Source organism: Chelmon rostratus, chromosome 13 (genome assembly GCF_017976325.1).
Source record: "Chelmon rostratus isolate fCheRos1 chromosome 13, fCheRos1.pri, whole genome shotgun sequence".
Taxonomy (NCBI): domain Eukaryota; kingdom Metazoa; phylum Chordata; class Actinopteri; order Chaetodontiformes; family Chaetodontidae; genus Chelmon; species Chelmon rostratus.
In genome coordinates this window covers 6,933,527-6,955,721 of record NC_055670.1, presented here as the reverse complement: position 1 = coordinate 6,955,721, position 22,195 = coordinate 6,933,527, and the positions used below count along the sequence as shown (strand labels likewise).

General features: G+C 41.1%; 1 protein-coding gene across 3 annotated transcripts; it reads left to right on the top strand.

The window, feature by feature from the left end:
• Positions 1–423: 423 nt before the first annotated feature.
• Positions 424–21,953, top strand: ppp2r3b (protein phosphatase 2, regulatory subunit B'', beta). 3 transcript variants are annotated; one of them, XM_041950927.1, is made up of 15 exons: positions 424–602; positions 1,108–1,501; positions 11,975–12,160; positions 12,532–12,635; positions 13,304–13,406; positions 14,783–14,857; positions 15,009–15,095; positions 15,442–15,598; positions 16,255–16,303; positions 16,419–16,508; positions 16,618–16,793; positions 18,193–18,311; positions 18,400–18,506; positions 19,223–19,264; positions 20,814–20,949. In XM_041950927.1, the coding sequence occupies exons 2-14, from the start codon at positions 1,148–1,150 to the stop codon at positions 19,239–19,241; spliced, it is 1,626 nt and encodes a 541-aa protein (XP_041806861.1). In that variant the 5' UTR covers positions 424–602; positions 1,108–1,147; the 3' UTR covers positions 19,242–19,264; positions 20,814–20,949. The 3 variants fall into 3 exon arrangements, with proteins under 3 accessions (XP_041806861.1, XP_041806860.1, XP_041806862.1); XM_041950926.1 differs by lacking the exon at positions 19,223–19,264 and having other exon boundaries at positions 20,814–21,953; XM_041950928.1 differs by lacking the exons at positions 424–602; positions 1,108–1,501; positions 19,223–19,264 and adding an exon at positions 7,070–7,547 and having other exon boundaries at positions 20,814–21,953.
• The last annotated feature ends 242 nt before the right edge of the window (positions 21,954–22,195 follow it).

Here is a 22,195-nt window from a genome sequence, read left to right as displayed (position 1 = left end):
AATAATTTAACTATGTTGATTGTCTGACGCAAAATTCTACAATTTACATACTGTTAAAGCATTTTTCTGATAATACTTACCTATTTTTACTTAAAGAAGATTTCGGATGCAGGACTTGAAACAGAGTAGGCCTGTTTTAAACCGCAGTATTGCTACTGTACTCACGTAAACGCTCTCAATACTTCTTCAACTACTGAGTACTGGGGCTTATAATGAGGGAAAGTGCAGCATGATACCGTCCGCTACAAGCAATGATCCAGAGGATACATATATTTGAACACAGCAGCAAGCAGTGAAGCGGACTCTCAACAGGTGGGCGTTGCAGTGAGAGCAATTTTTCTGCAGGGGAAATGAACGAAAGGTGGGATGAACTTTCACCCTGCCTAAGATCTCGCGTTAGCACTTTGTGGTTACCGGGGGAACGCGAGCCTGAGAAGTTACCGCTGTCAGCTCTGCCATTGCCCGTCGTAGTAAACACCGGAGCTACAGCATTGCTTTAGTAATTCATAGGTAAACAGACACGCGTGCAACAGCTTCGCTTGGGTTGGACGTTATGTAGAGTCATATCAACGCATTTGGCATTACCGTCCATTCACTCAAAGGTTGGTACCTTAGTTAGCCAGCTAACGTTAGCTTGCTAATGCTACCGTAGCTAACAAACTGTTGTTGCCTGCTGCTCCTAGTTTCAACCTAACACAGACTTTACCAACTTTGTACACCCTGACTTCTCTTTCCTAAGTAGCCTGACAGCTTTAAGTGACGCTAGCCAAGTAAAGACTGACTTTAAGCAGCTGTATTTCCGACAATGGAGTTAAAAATAGCTAACGTTACCAGGGTCAATACGGGTTTACTACGTTTACTTTTGCCTGCGAGCTAAGTCATTGACGGTTCGCGCTAAAATTCAATAACCTCGGTGGGTGTTTGGTGTGTACACATATAAATGACGGCTGACACCAAGCCATTGCAAGAGTTATTTTCTATCACCCACTGCATTTGGAGTGACTCGGTTTACTCCTCGCTTGTGTATTGTCGCCTTATTCAGTATGGTTGTGCTGAAAATACTGAACCAGAGTGGTGTATTGTAACGTTACTATTATTTCTGCACAGGTACATTTGTCAGAGAAGCCAGTAATTCATATTCTGCCAAATGCCGTCACCACAAGTCCTCCAGCCAGTTCTTAAAATGAAGGTGGATGAGCTCTTTCTCAACTGGTTGAGTGATCCTGCAACCCAGTCACTACTCAAAGATTATCTTGACCTAATCAAAAGCGGACAACACATTGATCTGAGCAGTGGCAGCACCCAGGACAAAAGGTTGTTGACCTTCAATGAGAACAACAATGTGGCATCCCAAAAGAACCTGGCAGAGAAGAAGACCGCTCCCCTCAGCACTCCCTCCAGCCCACCATCTTCCAGTACCCTGCCATCTGGCAGTAGCAGTAATACCAGAGTGACTGGACCCAATGGCAGAGTGTTACGGAGGTCTGTCAGCACAAAAAAGGTAAATTATGAACAGAAACAGCTATTTAAAAGACTGAAAAACATTTAAATGGTTGTCTACCAGATTTCTTTTTCGAAGCATGCAGCTCATCACCTATGCCCATCATTTGTGACTCTTCTATACAGACTGCTATGAAACACTTTAACAGGGGTAAACAAGATTTAAAGTTTCTTGAGACATCATGCCACAGGCCTTTCATCTAAGGTTGCTGTTAATAACCTAGAAAACAAGATGTGTCTTGCAGTTTCAGCCTTCTTTCTGGGACCACCTGAGGTACCCGTGACTTAAGGGTGTGTTGCAAGGTCATAGTCTTAGTGAGCCCTATCGCTGTTTTTAACATGTTACAGTATAAAAAGCACTGGGACACTTGAGTAGCATGCAGCCAACATTAATGTATTGGTAGCACTTTTTATTATTATCACAGGTCAAGTATGTGTAAAAAAAAAAAAACAAAAAAAACAACTAAAAATGTAACCGCTGTTTCAGATTATGTTGATGTGAATTCTCCTTTCATGGGTGTGCTAACAAGTGGATCCTGCACCAGTTGTAAAACCAAAAGTTGCACCTCACCAGACAGCATAAATATCCAGTTGTAAATGGATGTTGTTGATCTCTTTTTCCCTTTAGTGTTCAGTTCCTAGACTTTCCTTGTGATTGTGGCATCTGTCATGTTGGTAGCAAAACAGTTGTTGTCAAAGGACAGTAGTCCCCGGAGTTGGACATTTTTCAAACCATATACACAGAAGATTTATTCAGTTTATTTAATCCACCCTGACTGCTCATAGATTATAATTTCCAATTTCTCAGGTTTGGCCCTAATTTGTGCTCTGGGATGTCTATTTTCCCAGGCTGGCCACAAGAGGCTGCTGAGTAGCCTAAAGGATCAAAGGCATTGAAGGGCTGTCCAATCTGGACTATCATAGTGGAGCCTCCATGTCTGTAGGCATATGTAGTGATTATTAGTCAAATACTTTCCAAATGTTCAGGCCTCACCCACGAATTAGTGTGGTATGAGAGGTGGGAGTGTCTGAACCTAGCCTATCCCTGGCACTCTGGTTACTCCTTTCAGCATGTGTGTTGCACATCTTATACTCCAGAGGTAAATAGAATTTTTGCTTTGGATGCTTCAATTGAAGAAGAAATCAAGAAGCACAAAGCACTTAAAAGGCGCCAAATGTTTTGTATGCTTGCTCAAGGACTGCCATTCTGTCAAGATGGGAAGTCAATAGTGAACATAGTGAGTGTGATGACAGTGAGACAGCCAGACAGCTGGGGGCACATGCTCTTAGAAACTCGGCCTTCTACATGTTGTTGACATGCTAAAGACAAGTATGAGGAGGCGTGGTCACTGGTGCAACATGTGTTTAGTGAAACACCAGGGCTGGAGAGCTTGTCCTAATGTTACAGTCACAGCAAGAAAAAAAAGTGTCTTGAAGATGATGTGATTTTTTTTTTTTATTACTGTGTTATGCATATAACCATGCCGAGCCTGCAGGGGTCTGCAATTCACCACAAATCAATATAAGACAGATCCAGAATATGATTTGCTACAAAGGTGTCTCATTCTAAAAATAAAGAGCACCAGTTCACTTAATTTATATAATCAGATATTTAGACCTTCATAACTAAAACACATCAATATTAAACCTCGATTACAGTGTTCGGTCTTCTCTACACTACAGTTTCTCAGGTCTAGGTGAGGACAAAAAGGCCTTTTTGTCACCAGATGGACATTTTTCTTTTCTGAAACAGCCAGAACACAAGAGGGAGAGGATACAAAAAGAGAAAAGCCTCCTCAGTCTCCTTTGTGGGTTTCATGGTTTCAGTTTGTAGTTTTTCACAAGAGTGATTGGTTTAACAGTAAGAGGTGTGACAGGTGAGTCTAAACTTTTTGATACTCACATCCATGTCGCTTTCCTCCAAGTGACCTTTGGCCCCTGATTCAACCCTCTCAACCCACAATAATATAAAGCAATTGCTGGACAGTTTGTGTCTTCTGCTGTGATGTGTCATGGCATGTGGCCTCACTATTAAGGGGATTGGGAGCTTGTATAAAGTAATACTTCTATTTTAAGACAACAAAATGAATTCCTGCATACAGACACATTCTTCGAAGGATTACTCAAAAATTCAATTTATGTCAACGCTGATGCATACTGGAACAGCTGGTCTGACTTTGACATCAGACACTGATATAGATAGCCTTGGTTCCCTTCTGTTGGCATTAGATACCAAGAACTCTGCCAGTTAGATGAGGTGTGGCAGCACAGTCATCCTGTGTAATTTACTCTGAAAAGACTTGTAATAGATGCTGCTCATTGTCAGAATATGTGGTCCTAAATCTTTTATTTACACTATGTACAGTAAATATCAGCTTCCCATGAAGGCCTGCCATTCATTTCTGCTGTGTTGCTCAACACCTAAACTTTCCTCTGTATTGTGAGTGCAGTAGGTCACACACAGAGACACTCAGTAGTTTTAGTAATATAGAACAGTAGAGCTAAATGTGCTTTGAGGCTTACTTTTTCTTCTCTTGTCAGTGTCTGCTTTTAGGATCATAGGTTATTTCTCAAGATGTATTTTTATAACATGCTTGGTTGGGCTCAGCAACATTGAAGCTATTTGAAGCAGGGGTCTAGGGTCACGTTATCAGTTGCCTGACCTGTCAGAGAGAACCAGGTGTTAAACTGTTTCCCGCAAGAGTCCTTTTATTTTGGAGTCTTGGTTATTTGTAAATGTAAAGAGTATGATGGCAAACTTTGGGTGTTGCTATGATTCAGCTGGTCTAGACCTACTATGAGATACCACAAAGGAATATGAGGTTCTATTAACCTATGCATTTTAATAATATTTCTTGGCATGATGGCAACCTCTGTGTTTTTTTGGGTTTATTTTTTCTGATTTGAGCTAAATCCCAGTTTTGTTTTGTTTTAATTTCTGAAAAGTGATATATTTTAGATTTCCTTACCCAAGCTTTGTCATTAGTCTCAACTGACCTGTGTGTGTGTGTACACAACATGGAAAGTGCAATAATGAAATGGTTAAATTAGTAACTAACTAAGGCTGATGTCTCTAAAAACTAATTGCTATAAAGTATAAACTGGTAGTTTACATAGTAATTATGTAACACTGACCTTTGCTCCATTTCCTGTGCCACATACACCACATAGATTTTTCAGTAAACCTCCATGAGAACTTTTATGCGATCAACTGATCTGCACACATGATGTTCTTCTTGATGTTCTGTTGGCCTTCCTTTAGCCCACCATGTTGTCAGTCAATCAGGCCTATTTTTGGCCCACATTCACACGAATCCCAAATCCCTGTCTCAGACATGTGATTGTGGTGGATTGAGCTGGAGCTTTGTGGATTTCACAGCAGCATTGATTCTGTACCCATGTTGTGAACCAGTTGTGGCTCTACCCCACAGTCATTAGATGGTTTTCATTCACCTCTCTGTGGATTCACTGTGGAACATGTTACTGGTTCAGTGGTCGCTAGTAGTGCAGATACTGAAGCCAGCTGAACATAGTATTTGTGGGACACCATGTATGCTTGTATTGACAGTTTGCAGAAGCCCTCTGGGGATTTTTGATCAGTTTTACCCCACCCTTCTGCGGTCTATTTTCTCTCTGCTGTGGCTGCCTGTTTGCCCTGCATGTTCTCTCACAGTTTTAGAGCAACAGTGTTGAATACCATTTTGATAGAAGCTCTACGAAGCCTCAAGAACCTGTAAATAATAATTTGACTGCTGGGAGATGGTAACTCCAGACAGTATGTTTCATAATCTCATTTCTTATGTAATGAAGTGGACATGGCTGGACAGACGCATGTTTCTGTACAGATCAAATTTAGCAGTCCACAGATCAGACATATTGTGGGGTCAGCCTGAGTTCTCATGTTTTTTCTGTTTGTCACAGTGACCCATAAGCATGTGGATATAGTACTTTAGCAGCCTGTCTGACTGATAGTTACCTCAGAATATGATGTTGTTTGGACAACGTGCCTGTAGTGGCCCTAAGATGATAAAGTTGGTGATATTGCTTGCTGGAGCTTGTCCTTTCTAGTTATGTAAAAGGCACACGCTTCATGCTGGAAAGTAAGAAGTAGGAAAGTTACATTCAGAACCTGTGTTTTTGCATCTGTGTTTTTGCTGTTCACACCATGTGTGCCTGGATTTTTAAACCACCTCATATGTAAAGCAACACATCATTATCCCTGCTGCGTTGCGATACCTCTGTCTATGAAACATACTTTAGCTTTTGTTTGCTCAAACACAAAAACAGAGAGAACACTATTCCATGTGAGTTGACAGTTTCATCTGATCTACCAGGTTTTATTTTGGCCTTGGTGCTTTCCTTTCCATATTTGGTTTGAATTGATGAGCATGTACAAACAGCTTATCAAGCATGTGCAGTGTCCTGTATGGAGGATAACAGGAACTGGGTTTGAGCAGAAACCAGTGGAAAACTGTGTACTTTGTGATCTTGTCATCTAAAAATACTAAGGGTGTGCTTTCACTTTCTGTGTAAAATGACAATAACATGAACAAATATAGGTTTATTTATGTAGTCTACTGATGTGGACATCTCTATACCATTTCTGTTTAATTAACATTCACATCAGTATGATTATATGTGTTGGGCTTCCCCTGTGTTCAGTCAAGGCAACCCCAGAGCTGTTAGATCAGCATATTCATGGAGAATTGATGTAATTGCCTTCGCTCTAGGAACCGGAAGCGGATGTTTGTTTGAGGACTAAAGATACTCCCTTGTTTCTCCAGATCTAGTTTCTTGGATTGCCCAAACTGTGCTTGCTGGTGCTTTTAATAGGCACAAACTGGTTTGGTCATCATTCTTTGAATTTGACATTTCTCCCCATCCCCCCTCCCCATCTATTGCCCATCAACTATAATAACATGGAATGGCTGGCAGCCCAAGCTTGCAAAGCGACGGCAAAACAAAGACCACCGTAAGATGGGATGCAGGACAGTTGATTATATGTATATTATGTCTTACTGTTGTATGGGTGTCATCTGGTGGTTTGACCTACATATTTGTTATCTGTCATTAAGTCATCATACCTTGGTTGTTTTCATCATTTGCCAATATCTCATTGAGTTTGTTTTGTCTGTCTGCTGTTCTTGTGATTTATACTTTAAGGCAGATTTAGTAACTGATGTAGGCAGATTTAGCAGAAGTAGCATGTGTCTTTCATTATATTCCATCTTCTCAGGGGTTTTATTTTGAATTATAACCTTAGTGTCTGTATGTACTGTCCAAAGCAGGGCCAGTCCAGTTTGTATGGAACAGAGCACAAGCAAAATGTCCCTGAAGTGTTTGTAGTGTTTGAGCTTTTCAGAAGGCATGAGCAGCGATATTGAGGTGCATCCCTCAACTGGCTACTGTGGCTGCTGCAATCTGCAACAACAGGTCTGTCTCTTTACATAACCTTCCATGAGCACTGAGGAATGCAAACTGGAAAGGGCAGATCCATTGCACACACCCCTCCCTTCCCGCACATACACTAAGTGACTCTCTCACACACACACACACCCCGTCACTTCTTATCTCCCCAGCAGCTTTGAGGCAAGGGCTCCCTGACCCTGTGCAGTGTGTGTGTGTATGTGCATGTTATGTAGTGACTGGGACAGAGCAGCAGGCAGAGCTGAGATTGTGCGACCAGATCTGGAATGGGAGAGAGAGTCACAGTAGCAGCTGCTCTCTTGCATTAAGAGGCTCTCACTCTGACAGAGGACAATCACAGGGACACAGACACAGAGGACTTCCACTGCTGCAACTGCCTTTTGCTTACGGTGCTGTCTGGTACTGAGTGATTTGTACCATCAAGAGGATAACACTGGATTGAGTGTTTTGTTTGTGTATATGTGTTCCCCGTCCTGTCTGGAGCAAGGATGAGGATGAGGGAGCTGTCTCTGCGTCAGGACCCAGACCTGAGGAAGGAGTTGGCTCTGCTGGCACGCGGCTGTGACTTTGTCCTGCCCTCTCGGTTCAAGAAGAGGCTCAGAGCCTTCCAACAAGGACAGGCAGGTGTTGGTATAAGTACACCCTCTACCACACTGGCTTTGCTGGCCTGTCAGCCAGTGGGCAGGGTTTATTAATGTGTACCTGTTTCTGTGCGCTCCATATCCTGGTTATTTACATTACCTTACAAATATGATATGTTGCAGGGGACTGTTAAACTACACTAATTGTAGCTATTCCTCACTGTTACCAGTTATGCTCCACAAAGTGGATCTATACTGCAGGTTTTGTTGGAGCCTGTTGCACCTTGGACAGGTGAGGACAAGTGAGCAGTTGCATCACGTTCACTGCGCATATTTAAAACTTTCATCAAATAGCTTACACACGCTGCTGTGCCATGTGAAATGTGATTGTTGCACAGTCATATCCACCTCAGCTAGTGAATTGCTCTTGCAGTTGTTTGGGGAGACAATATTCTTCATTTGTGCAGACCGATAAGAGATGTGAGCCTTGGTTATTGGATGATGTTTCATCTTGTGTGGTATGTTGTGCTCAGCTGCTTTACTGTCCCCTTTCAGACCACATCATTGTGAATGTGCAAAATGTCATGGGGCTTAGCGGTTGTGCTCAACAGCTCTGCTAGTGGTTAGCATGAAGCAAGAGAGAGGGGACAGTGTGGGGCAGGGCAACAGGAGATGTTTATGTCCTTTTATAGCCATGGCTGACACCAACACATATGACAGAGAAGAGCAGAGGATCAGCAGCATTTATCATCTATCAGGTTAAACAGAGCAGAATACCACTGACAGAATACAGAGAAACAATTTCACATATACATGTAGAAATAGGCATGGTTTGATTTAGACCCCTTATGTTCCCCTGTGCAATTTTGAGGTTTTGGTCAATGTCAGTTAAAGTTTTTTTTTGTTGTTGTTGAACTGATATATGTAGGTTCTGTCAAATCCAGCAAGAGGTGAGAATAATGGGAGTGGAATGTGTTTGACCCTAAGCAAACAAGATGGTATTTTTATCTCCAAAGTGAGGACTGTGTGGGTCTGTTTATGTGATTATTAAAGACCTTGGAGACTGATCCAGTTAGCAAATTCTTGAGTCTTGTAAATAATCTTTGGGTATGAGCTGACGATTGAGAGTGAAGCGAGCTCTGCTCAAGCTGATTTTAGTAACAGGCTAATATGTGTATCATGGCACATTTGGCCCTAATGTAACTAACTTCTGTTCATGAAAATATCTTCACTGGTTCATGTCTTCTACAGCATGGTCCTCAGCTAGACACCCAGTGGAGATTCTATCAAAGCAAATCATCTCTTCACAGTATTTCGCCTATGCATAATGGTTTAGTCATGACTATAGAGCTTAATAGCATATGCTACAAAGCCCTCACACACAATGCTATTATTTTGGGTCCTAGGCAGCTGTAGTTAAAAGGAGACACACAGATGACCAAGCTCCGAAAGTGTCTGTGTTAATGAGAGGTGTAGCACTTTGGAGTGACTATTCTATTGGTGTTAGAATTGAGAAGAAGAGAACTGAGAAGAACTGAGTTGGTCAGGTACACACAGTAGATTTAAAAAAAAAATCACAATCAAGCTCAGCCTTGTATCCAGTAATGACCCTAAACTCCTACTGTACCTCAAACCCTGCATTCAAACACGCACGTCACATGCCAGCCCTGCTACTGTTTCCAGGGCTATCACTGACAACTACTGTGTGCCTGTAATCAAGTGCATTGTTTAAACCTTGCCAAGGTGGCTTCCTCACTCTTCTTCCACACATTTATGCATTTTGACATTGCAGTTGTCTAGGCCCTTACTGTGGCTGTCCACTAGAGAAAATCTTGGTCTTTTTAATTAATATTCCATTGATATACCATAGCAGTCAAACACAGGTGTAATGAATGACTGAATAATGCCAGTATTTGACACTTGAATCAGCCATTAATTAATGTTATTTGTAACATGCATTTCCCTCATGCTGTCAACATGTCTGCTGTGAAAAGGCCAATTGAATGATTTGTTTGATAGTATTGTCTCCAGAAATATACAGTCATGAAGAGGGATATGTTAAAATCCAGTCAGTATTTTCTGAGCATATAATTAACAAATATATTAACTTGTATCATTAGTGACAGTTTGATTTATAAATTAAATCCAAGCTTCTTGTGTTTTTCTGAACTGAGTGTCAACTGAGAATTGGACAAATTTTAGTCTGAGGGTTCAACAGTAGGCATGCCCATAGCCACAAAAGATTAGTCTGTGGCCACCAAATATTCCCCAATTTTGTCAGGTCTCTCTTTAAAATTGGACTGCATGTCTCAATGAGATTGTTTAAACAAAGGTTAAATTTAACGAAATCCCCATACTTCGCCAAAGCAATGTTACGGTTCCACAAACATCCCTATTCATTATACAAAGACAGTGAACAAAACTTGATGCTAATGATTAGTGACTGTGAACTAAGAGACTGTGAGAGAATATGCACTATATATGCACAAAAAACTTGAGTTTTCAATTTAAATAAGTATATACTTTCATTCTGTAAATGTTTTTTAATTAATTGACTTGTCACAGTTAGAAGTGGGTGATATGACATAAAATTTATATCACTGTTTTTTTTGTTTATTTTTTACAGTGAGGGCATTATATCACTGTATCACAAAAATGAAAGGGATACTCCCCTCAAAACATGTTTCCACCTGTTTTCACTCTGTTAACAATGTAAAGCTTAAGAATGGAAAAAAAGATGAATAAACTGCTATGCTTAGTGGCTCCAAATTGGAATGAAAAGGAGGTATAGGCCTACATGTGTTTGGGAAGGAGTAACCAGCCGCATAATGTAAATTAATTAGTGTTATGTGACAATGAGACAAACGGTAAGATAAGGCATTGTAACAGCTTTTATTTGGCAGAAAACCCACAGTATATTATGTAATTTCAAAAGTCAGTGTACCTGGGGGCATGTCTATCAAGTATATTAACATACCGCAGCAACAGACACACATATCAGCGTTTGTGGCTTTCCTGTTGCAACAAAACCAGCTAAGCTTGTATTGCAGTATGAAGTGTGGACATAGTGTTAGGTCTGGCAATGTGAGACACACAATAAACAAAATGAAAAACAGTTTCCCACCTCCAAGAGACTAGTCTAGTTATTTAATTGGCTTCAACTGAGGCTTAACTTTTATACAGTTTCTCTTGACTGTCCATCAATATTAAATACGCCGACATTGCTCCAGTGTGTGGGTCTACAACAGATGCTACAAGCTACATTAGCTGTGGAACTTGCGAACACCGATTATACAGACTAACCTGCAAAAAGCAAAAATAAAAAGCAAAAGCAAAATAAAAATGGCAAAACCAAGTTGCAAGTTGGTATCAGTCAATCCTGGAGCTTCAGTTTTGTGCAAATCTTGCTTTGTATTGGCCCTCCAAGCAGTCTGAAGTAAAATGATAAGCACATACACCTGTAGCCCAAGAGTTTTCCAGTTGTTGTTGTGGGGACATTTCCATTGTTAATCCACTGGGTCTTCCTTGGATTTTGTGAGTAGATGAAGGCTTTTGTCTTGGTTCTTGCAGCCAACAACAAAGAAATTTGCTTGCGTTGCTCTTTTTGTTACCTCCCACTAGGGCTGTCAGAATTGGCTGCGATGTTTTATTCCAAACTATTCTAATATCTGTTTTTTGTACATTATACCCATAAGAGGGCAAACCAATGCAACCAATATATTGCTTGTATATTATTTCAACATGAACATGTCTAAAAGGTCTACGTACACACACGTTACAAAAATAAATAAAATATTGCTCTACACCATGTTGTTGGTTTTGTGACTCCAGTCTGTCATGTAGTACATTCAATACATTAATTTTAAAATCCATGTGTGTATTGTTTTTACATTTTGGCCTCCAAAACTATACTGGCCACCAAATTTAAGGGCTTGATTCGGTGGGCACTAATTAAAATCATTAGCATCTACCTCCAGATGTGCTGAAAATTTCCTGTAATGACAAATATTTATGTTATATATAATATAATAATATAATAGTTGTATATAGCCCTTCAATTCCAGACTCTTTTCGGCATTATTTGATAAACAGCTGACATTTAACAAGTGGCTAACATTGCTGACGTGCATGGTTTCCAGCAACAGACTAAAATGATTGTAGTCAAACCATTCTACACATATTAATGTCAGTTGATGCATCTTGATCTGAATCTATTACAGAGTGGCATTCTAGTAGGGGAATGTCTATCACAGGTGTATCTGTTACAGATAAATGAATAATAATTTTTATTGTTGACTTGTTGCAATTCTTCCCTGATGGACGTTGGGGTTTGCTGAGATGTATAGTGCTAGCAATGTAGAGTATGTGTTAAGGCCAGCCTTGGCACATGCTGGTATGTTTGAGCTGTGAGGTGTTAGCGCTTGCTAGCTTCAGTGGCTAACAGTTTATTTCTGTGTTTGCCTCAGGCCCAGGTGAGGACGGAGGAGCCCGTCACCACAGCGCTGAGCGAAAGCATTCCGAAGTTTCACTTCCCACAGGGTCGGCCCCAAGCCAACCTCAACATTGACAGCCTCATTTCCAAAATTGAGAAAATATTTTCCCAATTCCCAAATGAAAGGGCCACCATTGAGGACATGGGGCAGGTTGCCAAGGTGAGAATGTGATTTGTAGCACGGGGGTTCAGCTACCACCCAGCAGATTATTTTTGTTGGTGCCATTTTGTTCCTTACTTTACGAATATTTGCTGATTTTAAACCTCTCGGAAAATATTACCTCCATCTCCCCGAGGAATGTGAGAAATGGCCTGAGGGGAACCTGAGGGAACAGAGAAATGACAGCTTGGTTTCCTTAGGGAAGTTTTAAAGTGATGCAACACTGCTTATCAACCCAATAGTGTTGTGTCGTTGTGCTGTTCTTTTCAGAATTAAAGATCACATGTGTATCTTGGAAGTTTAAGAGCTTATTTAATTTAATTTAATTCACCACACACTGTCCCATCCCTCCTTCGTCTTTGTCTCCCTAGGCCTGCGAGTGCCCTCTTTACTGGAAAATGCCATTGTTCTATTCAGCTGGAGGAGACAGGACCGGCTTCGTGTCCGTTCACAAGTTCGTGGCTATGTGGAGAAAGTAAGACAATAGCTCCTCTTATTCTCACTGGACCACTGGTATACTCGCAGCCAAAAGGCTCATACAATCTCCTCAGAACAATGATGACCACTTGCTGAGATTACAGACTCTGCATGCAACTCTCTGCCATCATGACATTTTCCTTTTCATTTGTAAACAGAAATTTTTCACCACAAAGGCCCCACAAATGACCACCAGAGAATAGTTGCGGGGCATATACAGTATTTGAACGAAAACATCCATTCAGTGTCTTTCTGCGTGAAATTGAAAGGAATACCATAGGGCTTTTGTAATGCCGGCTGCACACTTAGCTGTGTGCTGAATGATGTTGTATGCAATAGGCGTGCTCTTGTATTAATGTGTGAGGCTCCAGAGAACTGGACAGACCTGGCCTTTGACTTGAGCTCATGACTGAGCCATTCTTAGATGAGAGGCCACAGTAGACACTTGCATTATTTCGCCGTTGCTACCATAAGACTTAACACTTCCAATCACCAGACCACGATTCAGAATCCTAATTTCAGAATGTATTATACCCACACTTGCACTTTTTGAGGGGAACAATTTCAAGCTTGTGCTCTTAAAAGAATGATAAAAAGGATAGAAAGAACATAAGAGCGAAAGGGGGAGTAACCTTGCAACCATCTGTTCTCTCTTTTCTTCTCCAGAACTCTGCAGACCTGTCACGATGACGCTTCTAAATTTGTGCACCTCTTGGCCAAGCCTGGCTGTAATTACCTGGAACAAGACGACTTTATTCCATTCCTGCAGGTACTGGCTGCAGCACACCCAGGGAGAGGGCTGGACTTGGCATTGCGGGATGGCGGGATGGCAAAATTGCATTGGCTTGGGTGGTGCGAACTGGACTTAATTTTTGGACTTCCCTGCTGAGGCAGTGCTATTTCATGTGGTGGAGGACAAATATAGGGATGTTACCGTAAGCCAGTAATATAGTGGAGGGGAGTTTACTAAAGGGAGGTTCCACTGGTGCAGGACTCAAGCTCAGCAGACACGTAGAGATGGAAATGGTAATACACTCATTGTGAAACATTGATGCAGATTTATCACATTTTTTCATAAATTTAGTCCAACTGACTGTTTGGTCAGTCTTACCATGTGGACCTGCTGTGATGGCTTTTTGTATTCTCATTCCCCATGACAAGCTGTTTGTGCGGCACACTAGCCCCACCCTACACCTGATTCATTTTCATTCTGGCAGGAGCGGCCGGGCTGCACTGAACACCCGTTAGCATACCAGCAGAGATGCCTTGTGGCACACGCTGGTTAATTTGTATGGTCCCGCTCAGCGAATCGCCTTTGACTGTTTTGATGAATGAAAGGCGGATTGCACTGGAGTAGATTTGACTGTCCCCGCCTGTTTCCTGTGCCCGGTGATTTATGTGTTTCTCTATGATTTAATTTCTCACAGTAAGAGTCAAAGAGGCACGACGGCTGCCCTGAAATAAGGCCTTTTAATTTCATTGCCACCTTCGCATTTATGTCAACAATTCTTTCCCCCAGCAGAAGGGAAGGGGGTAGAATAAAGAAAAGACATGGGGGAGTTTCATGACAAGAATATAGCTATAGTTCATTGAAATGCAGTACACCCCCTGTGACTTTATGGCATGAGGAAGGAGAGAAGGTTAAGCAGTCACTAGCAAACGTCTTTTGTCTGGCCTGCTCACCACTTTGCTGTCAAATCAGAAAAGCTTAAGCTCATCCAAAAACTGGTCGACCCAGTGTTTTCTGACTTCAAAGAAACATTTAAATTTGATGACCTCTCCCAACAAGGCCTGGAGCCTTTTCTTTACATAGCACAATTTATAAAGCATACGGCATGACAGAATGATGTCGATAGACACTGACAACCTCTGACGTTTGAGTAAGTATGCATTTATGTGCCTACTCTGAATGTCATGTGGTCTGTCTACCAAAAAAAGAAAGACACATGTGGTTCGCCATTAAACTCGTCTCCAAAAGTAACTGCAGAATTTAACTGAACATATGTATTTGTTATTGTAGTACACACAGTGTGTCATGGAGTTGTTCTTTTGCATTTGTGTTTGTCAGTTTTGTGGGGCTGGTTATGGAAATGAGGCCAATATGCAGTAGAGACAAAGTGAGCCGACTGTACTTTATGTTTTCAGGATGTGGTGAACTCACACGCAGGCCTGGCCTTTCTAAAGGAGGCACCGGACTTTCACTCACGATACATCACCACGGTATGCTACCATAACACGAGTAACAGTGCATTATAACTGCAGCATTGCAAGTAGTGAAACATTAAAATACCACTGCATTGACTATGTTTTGCACATGCATTAGTTAGTTATATATGACAATACTATCTACTAAATACTTACTGTTTTTCAGGTGGTTCAGCGGATATTCTACAATGTGAATCGGTCATGGACTGGAAAAATAACATGCGCTGAGCTCAGGAAAAGTAACTTTCTTCAGGTATATGACGCCACAATTACAATGCTTGTACTTTGAACATCTAATGTTTCGAATACACCAGACTTTAAGTCATTAAGTTGTCTTAAAAATGTTGTGTGTGAGCATTTATCATTAGTTGCACGGTCAGAGTTAATAGATTAAATAGTAGTTTTTAATCAGATTATCTAGAGTGAGGGCACTTGTAATGTTGTTATAACTCCTAATTGAACCACACCAAGTATAGTAGACTGAACAAGGGAGTCTGTGTAAACTATAGAATAAGTTGGGCTAATATTAACAGTATATTGATAATTAATAAAAGAAATGACATTGAAAAGTTGACTCTTTTTTTTCTCCTCTGTCTCAGAACGTGGCGTTGCTGGAGCAGGAAGAGGACGTGAACCAGCTGACAGAATTCTTCTCCTATGAACATTTCTATGTGATCTACTGCAAGTTCTGGGAGCTGGACACTGACCATGACCTCTACATAGACCAGAAGGACCTGGCACAGCACAATGACCAAGGTGCACAAGAACAACTCACTGTCTTCAAGAAAGCACACCAGACTAGATCAAGATTTGGAAACATTTTGAAATACTATAATCACATACACAGTTCAGACAACAAATGACAAAAGACAAGTACTGATAGCTTGTCAGAACACAACAGATGCACACTGAATTAACTTTCCTTTTTCCTGGCACTCATTGGCACTGTCAGTAGACTGAAACTACATGTAACAATAAAAAGCATTTGTTAATGTTATTTGGTCCAGGTTTACAGCTCACACACAAACACTTACTCAGGGGGGGAAAGACTTGTCTTTGACGCTTCCTCCCCACACACTCGGCACCACATGTTCTTGGTTGATGGTCTGTGAGTGAGGCAGGGGAAATGAGACACAAGATCAATAAGAGAGCAGCAAATATACTCTGCTCAAATGACGCCATGTCTGGAACAATTTCTAGCACCGTATGGTCAAAATGATGACCAGAGGATTTATAGTATTGTCAAGATAAAAAAGGGCTACACTAGCCTGTCTGGATTTACAGTCTGTGAGAATGGATTGCATGTGTTGTGAAAAAGTTGTACATTAACTGAGAGAGCTGTTGTATAAGAGAAACCCTTTTTTCCCAACAGTCTGGATTATAAGTCATCTCTTTGCTGTATTTCTTTCCAGCCATCTCCCTTAAGATGATTGAGAGAATATTCTCAGGCACAGTAACAAGGTAAGTGAAAATGCAATAGGTTTAAAGGATGCTTACCATATCATTTTTATTTTTTTTTTATTTTTTTAATACATATTCCATGTTTTTACTTCATTTGTGTGGTTTATTCCCTCAGAGACAGACGGGTATATAAGGAAGGGCGGCTGAGTTATGCTGATTTTGTGTGGTTCCTCATCTCTGAGGAGGACAAGAAGACAGACACCAGGTATGTTTACTCACAGCCACACTGAATGCATCATGTGTGTCTTTTCAACCTTTATATCTTTACTCATATGACCCCCCGCTTGCTGCTTCTTCCCTTTCACTGTGTCCAGTATAGAGTACTGGTTCCGCTGTATGGACCTGGATGGGGATGGGGTGCTAAGCATGTACGAGCTGGAGTATTTCTACGAGGAGCAGTGTCAGAAGCTGGAGACCATGGCTATTGAGCCCCTTCCCTTTGAGGACTGCCTCTGCCAAATGCTTGACCTTGTCAAGCCTGAGGTGGAAGGTCAGACCAGTTCATACACACTCTCAGAAGTTCACACACAAGAGAGTCTGACAGGTCCCATTTTTTTGAACGGTGACAGTCAGTTTCATACATACGCAGTTTCAGGTCGGGTCATTGATCATTAGCTGAGGGAACATTTACAGATGAGACACTGACTGACTGACCTGGACTGCCTGCTGCCAGCTGTTTGTGACATCCACACCGTCAACAAATTCCCTCTAGCACTTAGCTCCACCACGATGCCAATTACAAGACACTAGTCCATGCTGAGGGTATGCATGTTTAGTATTGATAGCCACAGCAGGAATGTGACCCTTACTTGACCCTGTGGTATGCTGTACTAGTGGAGCTGTGGAACATAACATGTAATATGAGATGTAACAACTTCTTGACTTCGGTTATGCCTCCTCCTGAGAGCACAACTCTTTCAATCTGAACAGACTGAAAGGTCTGTTAAAATTTCACATTAAATGTGGCAGTCTTCAGAACATTTTTGGGCTGTGCTACAGGCATAGAAACTTGTGCACTAGCTGTATAGAGATGCTACATTTGATGACAAGGAGCTTGAAGTAATATGCAGATCAAATGAGCCTGTTGGAGTTTTCATAAACAACCCATGGAAAATGTCTTAAATGCCACTGTTGAGAAATACAGAACTTCAATTCTCTCACAACCCAGAAGTCCCATTCCTGCTTTTTCAAAAGCAGAAGCTAACATTTTTGATTGCTACGAAGAACTGAAAATGAAAAGTCACATCAGTGCATTTCAGGCATCACCTGAGCTTCATAAGCAGCTGCATGAGAAGGTTGGGCTGACAACATGAGTATAATGTTTAAAATCAGCCTTTCAGTTCATTCAAATTTGACATATAGGTTTGAAATTAATGATCTTTTTGATAGGTGATCAATAATTTTATATAACATTTGCTGGAAACAAATTCTGAAACCTGAGAATGTGCAGTTTTTCTGATTTCACCTTTTTATAAATTGAATATCTTTGACTTTTGGGGGCTAGACAGGTTGGCTGTTTGAGACACTTTTAAAAATATATATTTTAGATACTAGATGATTCATTCAAAAAATAACTGACAGATCAATAGATGATGAAAGCAAAAATTAGTAGCAGCCTTAATTTGAAATATTGTGGTCCAGCCATAGTTTGATCAGTAGGCAAAAGATCACATCCTTAACCCCTACAGGATGAGCTAGGTCGAGTGTTAGTACTGAAAACTCAACATTTTTGTAATCAGCTAAGTCTTAGGCCAATTAAGAAAGCTAGATTGGAATGAAAAGTCAGGCTAACTGCCTTGTACCTGTTAGTTTAAGAACACCCGCGCCTCAAATCATCTGTACTATTTGTGTACAGAAGCTGTGTGAAATGCCTATTTTATCCCTTGCAGGTAAGATCACTCTGCGGGACCTTAAAAGGTGCAAGCTGTCTCACATCTTCTTCGACACATTCTTCAACATTGAGAAGTACCTGGACCACGAGCAGAAGGACCCCTTCTCTGTTGTAAGGGTAAGGTTAAGCTGATGTCACCAGATGTGAGGTAACATCCCAACCTGTCAGAGGTCAAGCGGATAACATGACCTGTAATGTTTTTCAGGAGATGGAGCCAGACGGCCAGGAGGTGTCAGACTGGGAGAAATATGCTGCAGAGGAGTACGACATCCTAGTGGCTGAGGAGGCCGCCAACGATCAGTGTAACGACGTGTAAGTGTGACTTTACTCAAAGTCTCTTCGATACCAGGAAACGACTGAAAGTGTAACTTGTGACTTAAGTAAAAGATCCTTCACTTGGACTCTCACTCGCAACCTTAAGGCCTTCATTTAAAAGAGCTTGATGACTGCAGTGATGAAACTCTCTGGTGTACCCTGTGTACCAGCAGCAGAATTAATTTCCTTGTGTCTGATTGGCTATTCCTGCTCGAAGTGTACAGTGCAGTTCAAGCTGCTTTTAAAGGTTAGTCGTATGATTTGTAGTGAATAGGAGTTTGTTGCTTGATTAATGTATCTTATTCTTCAGTTACAGCAACATGTTTTTTTATTCCTTTGTTGTTTCTGTGCAGAATTGCTCAGTGAATTTTTAGATGTTTGTGATAAAACAGGCCTTTATTATTGTGTCAGCTATTGTAATTACAAATATTACTATTATTATTATTAAGAGTGCTGTATTACCAATGTTATCAATTTGAGAGCATAAATAGACTATCTTTAAGTCACTGAAAGAAAAGCACAGGTGTAATTGATGACATTTTATAGACATTCTGTTGCACAGTATTTATTTATTTTTATTCAAAGTTCATGCACTCAAACGTAGCTTACATCGGTTTTAAAGTAGCTGTAAGATCAGCTAAGACTGAGCACTATGTAAGAGTGAGGCAGTGATAGACGAGGCTGTTGACAGGTATGTTGTGTGGTGGTTTTAGGAACACCACAGACTTCTAAAGACAGGCTGCAAACCAGAGCAGGTAAGACACTCAGGGTACCAGCAGAGACAAAGGCCTTGTTCAGACTGTCAGCCAAAATTCATTTTTTCTGTGGCAGATCCAGATTGTGTCCAGACTGATTTTATAAAGCCTGGACAGAAAAAACACACAAAATACGATTTTTGCAAATTGGATCCAAGCCATGTTTGGAGGTGGTTTGAAATGTGATTCCAGTGGGATTCCTACAGATGCGTCTCAGTCCAGATGCTCTGGCCGCTCAAATCAGATATAAGATGGAAGTGATTTTTTTTGCAAACCCACAACACGACGATGTCAAATCCAGAGTGACAACATCAAATCAAGAGTGATGGGAATGCCGCTGAGCAGAACCCATGCTGCTACTAGCAGAGCAGTATGGAGGACAACACAGAGAACAACAGTCTTCTGCTCTGGGACAGCATGATAGTTTGTAGGGCGAGATGATGGATCTCCATTTCTCATGCTTCCGCATTTAAAAGCCGTGTTGCCAGTGTACGTTGTAGTTACAACGACCGACTGTCATTACTAGGTTGGTGATGTCTGGACACACAAATCCAATCTGATCACTTGCAATAAACAGAGCAGACAGTGTCTTGAATACCTGATTTGAGAAACAAATCCAATTTGCTTGCAGTCTGAACAGAGCCGAAGTGTTCACCTTCTCCTCATCCTTCTCTCTGGACGAGTCTAGTCCTAAACCCACTCCTAGCTTCTATCCTCACCCACCAGTATGACCGTGCGGGTGACAGCAGATAGTTGTTTTGTCAGGCAGCTAAGTATCGTGAGTATTTAGCCGTGTGTTAGAGCTGGGAGTCTGTTTTTGAACCAGACAGTTTAATTCCAACCTCTGCTCCTGCACCTTCTCTGTCCAGGCCTTTATGTCTTTCTCCTTCGTCCTTTCCAGTTGCACTGGTTTGTTGAAAATCTCCCGTCTGTTTGGAGGAATAGTTGATATTTGGGGGATTATACTTATTTGCTTTCTTGCCGAGAATTAGACACTTTCACGACAAAATATGAAGCTACTGCCAGCAGCTAATTAACTTAGCTTAAATTGAATGAAATGGGAAACTATTGGCTTGGCTCTGTCCAAAGGTAACACAATTTCTCTACCAGCACCTTTAAAGCGCTCTTATTAACACCTTGTATCATTTGTTCAATCTGTAGAAAAATGTGTAAAGTGCAAAGATGACAGGTCATGCTTTCACGGGGTAATGTACCAGACTATTTCTTGGCCAGGCACAGTAAATTCCTGCAGTATTGTTGTTACTATGAGGTTGCCAGGCAACAGTGGAAACAAGCTAGATACATAATCAGTGAGCTTTAGAGGTTCTGGCCTTGTGTTACCTTTGGACAAAGCCAGTGCCAAGCTAACACAACCAGCGTCTGTTGGTAGTTTCATATTTATCACACAAACTTGACAGGTGTATTTATCTTCTCTAACTCTCAGGAAGAAAGCAAATTTCCCAAATGTTCACTATCAATTTTATTTTCTCATTATTTTTCTTTGAGTGACACCTTTCTGAGTGGTCTTACTCTCTGTGTGTCTGTTCAGGTATGAGAATCCTTTGAGCCCGTTAGGGCAACACATCTCCAGTGAGCTGGGTCTGACAAAGAGACACTTCTTTGAGATCCCCAGTCCGCACTGCAACCTGGACCTGGACGAATATGAATATGAAGATGACTTTGAATGACCCTCGACCTGCTGAGCGCTGCGCGCTCCCAGACACAAGTCAACCAGCAGCGTTAGTCGATGAATCGCACCGAGTCCGGGACTCGCAGGTTCAGGCCCGGTTCCCAACCTGCGTGACAGGACACACATGAATAAACAGGGCGTGAAGGCAAAACCAGAAGACACCGTCAGAGCACTGGTGGGGTCAGATGTGCTGGAGAAATGGATACAGGATCACACATTTGACTAACAGGAAATGTGAAGTGGTCAGAGCGGGTGGTTCTTCACAATTCTCTACTCTACCAGATGTTTTATTATGTACCCTCAGTTGTCACACCACAGCTGACTTCATGATGTCACAAGCAGCACACTGAGACCTTTGCTCCATCCCCACATATTGACAAAGGAAAAGTTAAGTTTTGCATGCAATGCTTTGTACAAGTAATGTTTGGGGCGAGTGTTTTTCATCTTAACATCACCACGGTGTAATCACATTCACATGCGCTAAATCACATTCTTCACACACCGGAGCTCGTCGGAGTGCTAGAAAGAAACCATGTTGATTTGATTCAGGTTTTGAACTAATAATCTTCTGAAGTCATTGGCTAATGTTACATTCCAGTGATCACAGCTGAATGTTTTCTGTACGACTGTAAATGCATTAATGGTTGTTTGTTGAGATGAGAAGTTACTGTAAATGCCAAACAAGCCACCGTTGAGCCTGCTGTACACACAGAGCACACAGTTCAGACTGCCACACTCATAGATTGTACAGGTCTGCATTCATTATGACTTAGATTTCATGTATGTGTGAGATATAAATTATTAGAGATGAATTTATAAATAACTGTAAATATTTATTTGGTGATTGCTGTGTTGTAAATGATTTGGGCAAGTGTTTTAGACAAATTCTTTTTTCTATGTTATTAAGTACTTAATTTGAATGTACTTTGACAGAACAAAAGGAACCAATTTTAAAATGTTTTGCTTTTCTTTAAATTAATAATAAAGGTTAATGGAAAAGTAAAGTCAACAGACTGCGGTTTAATTTCATCCATTCAGTTGAAACTGGTTTTGATATGTTTGCATTGCTGACCGTCAGCTGAATACCGCAGGAACACAGGGATGTTTCCAGAATGTCACCATACAGCTGCATGCTAACATAAATACAGTTGTTGAACAGCAATGAACTACTTTAAAATGTCTTCATGGTTATTAAGTGGAACATGGTTTAAATGTATTTATAGGAATCATCATGTGGAAAA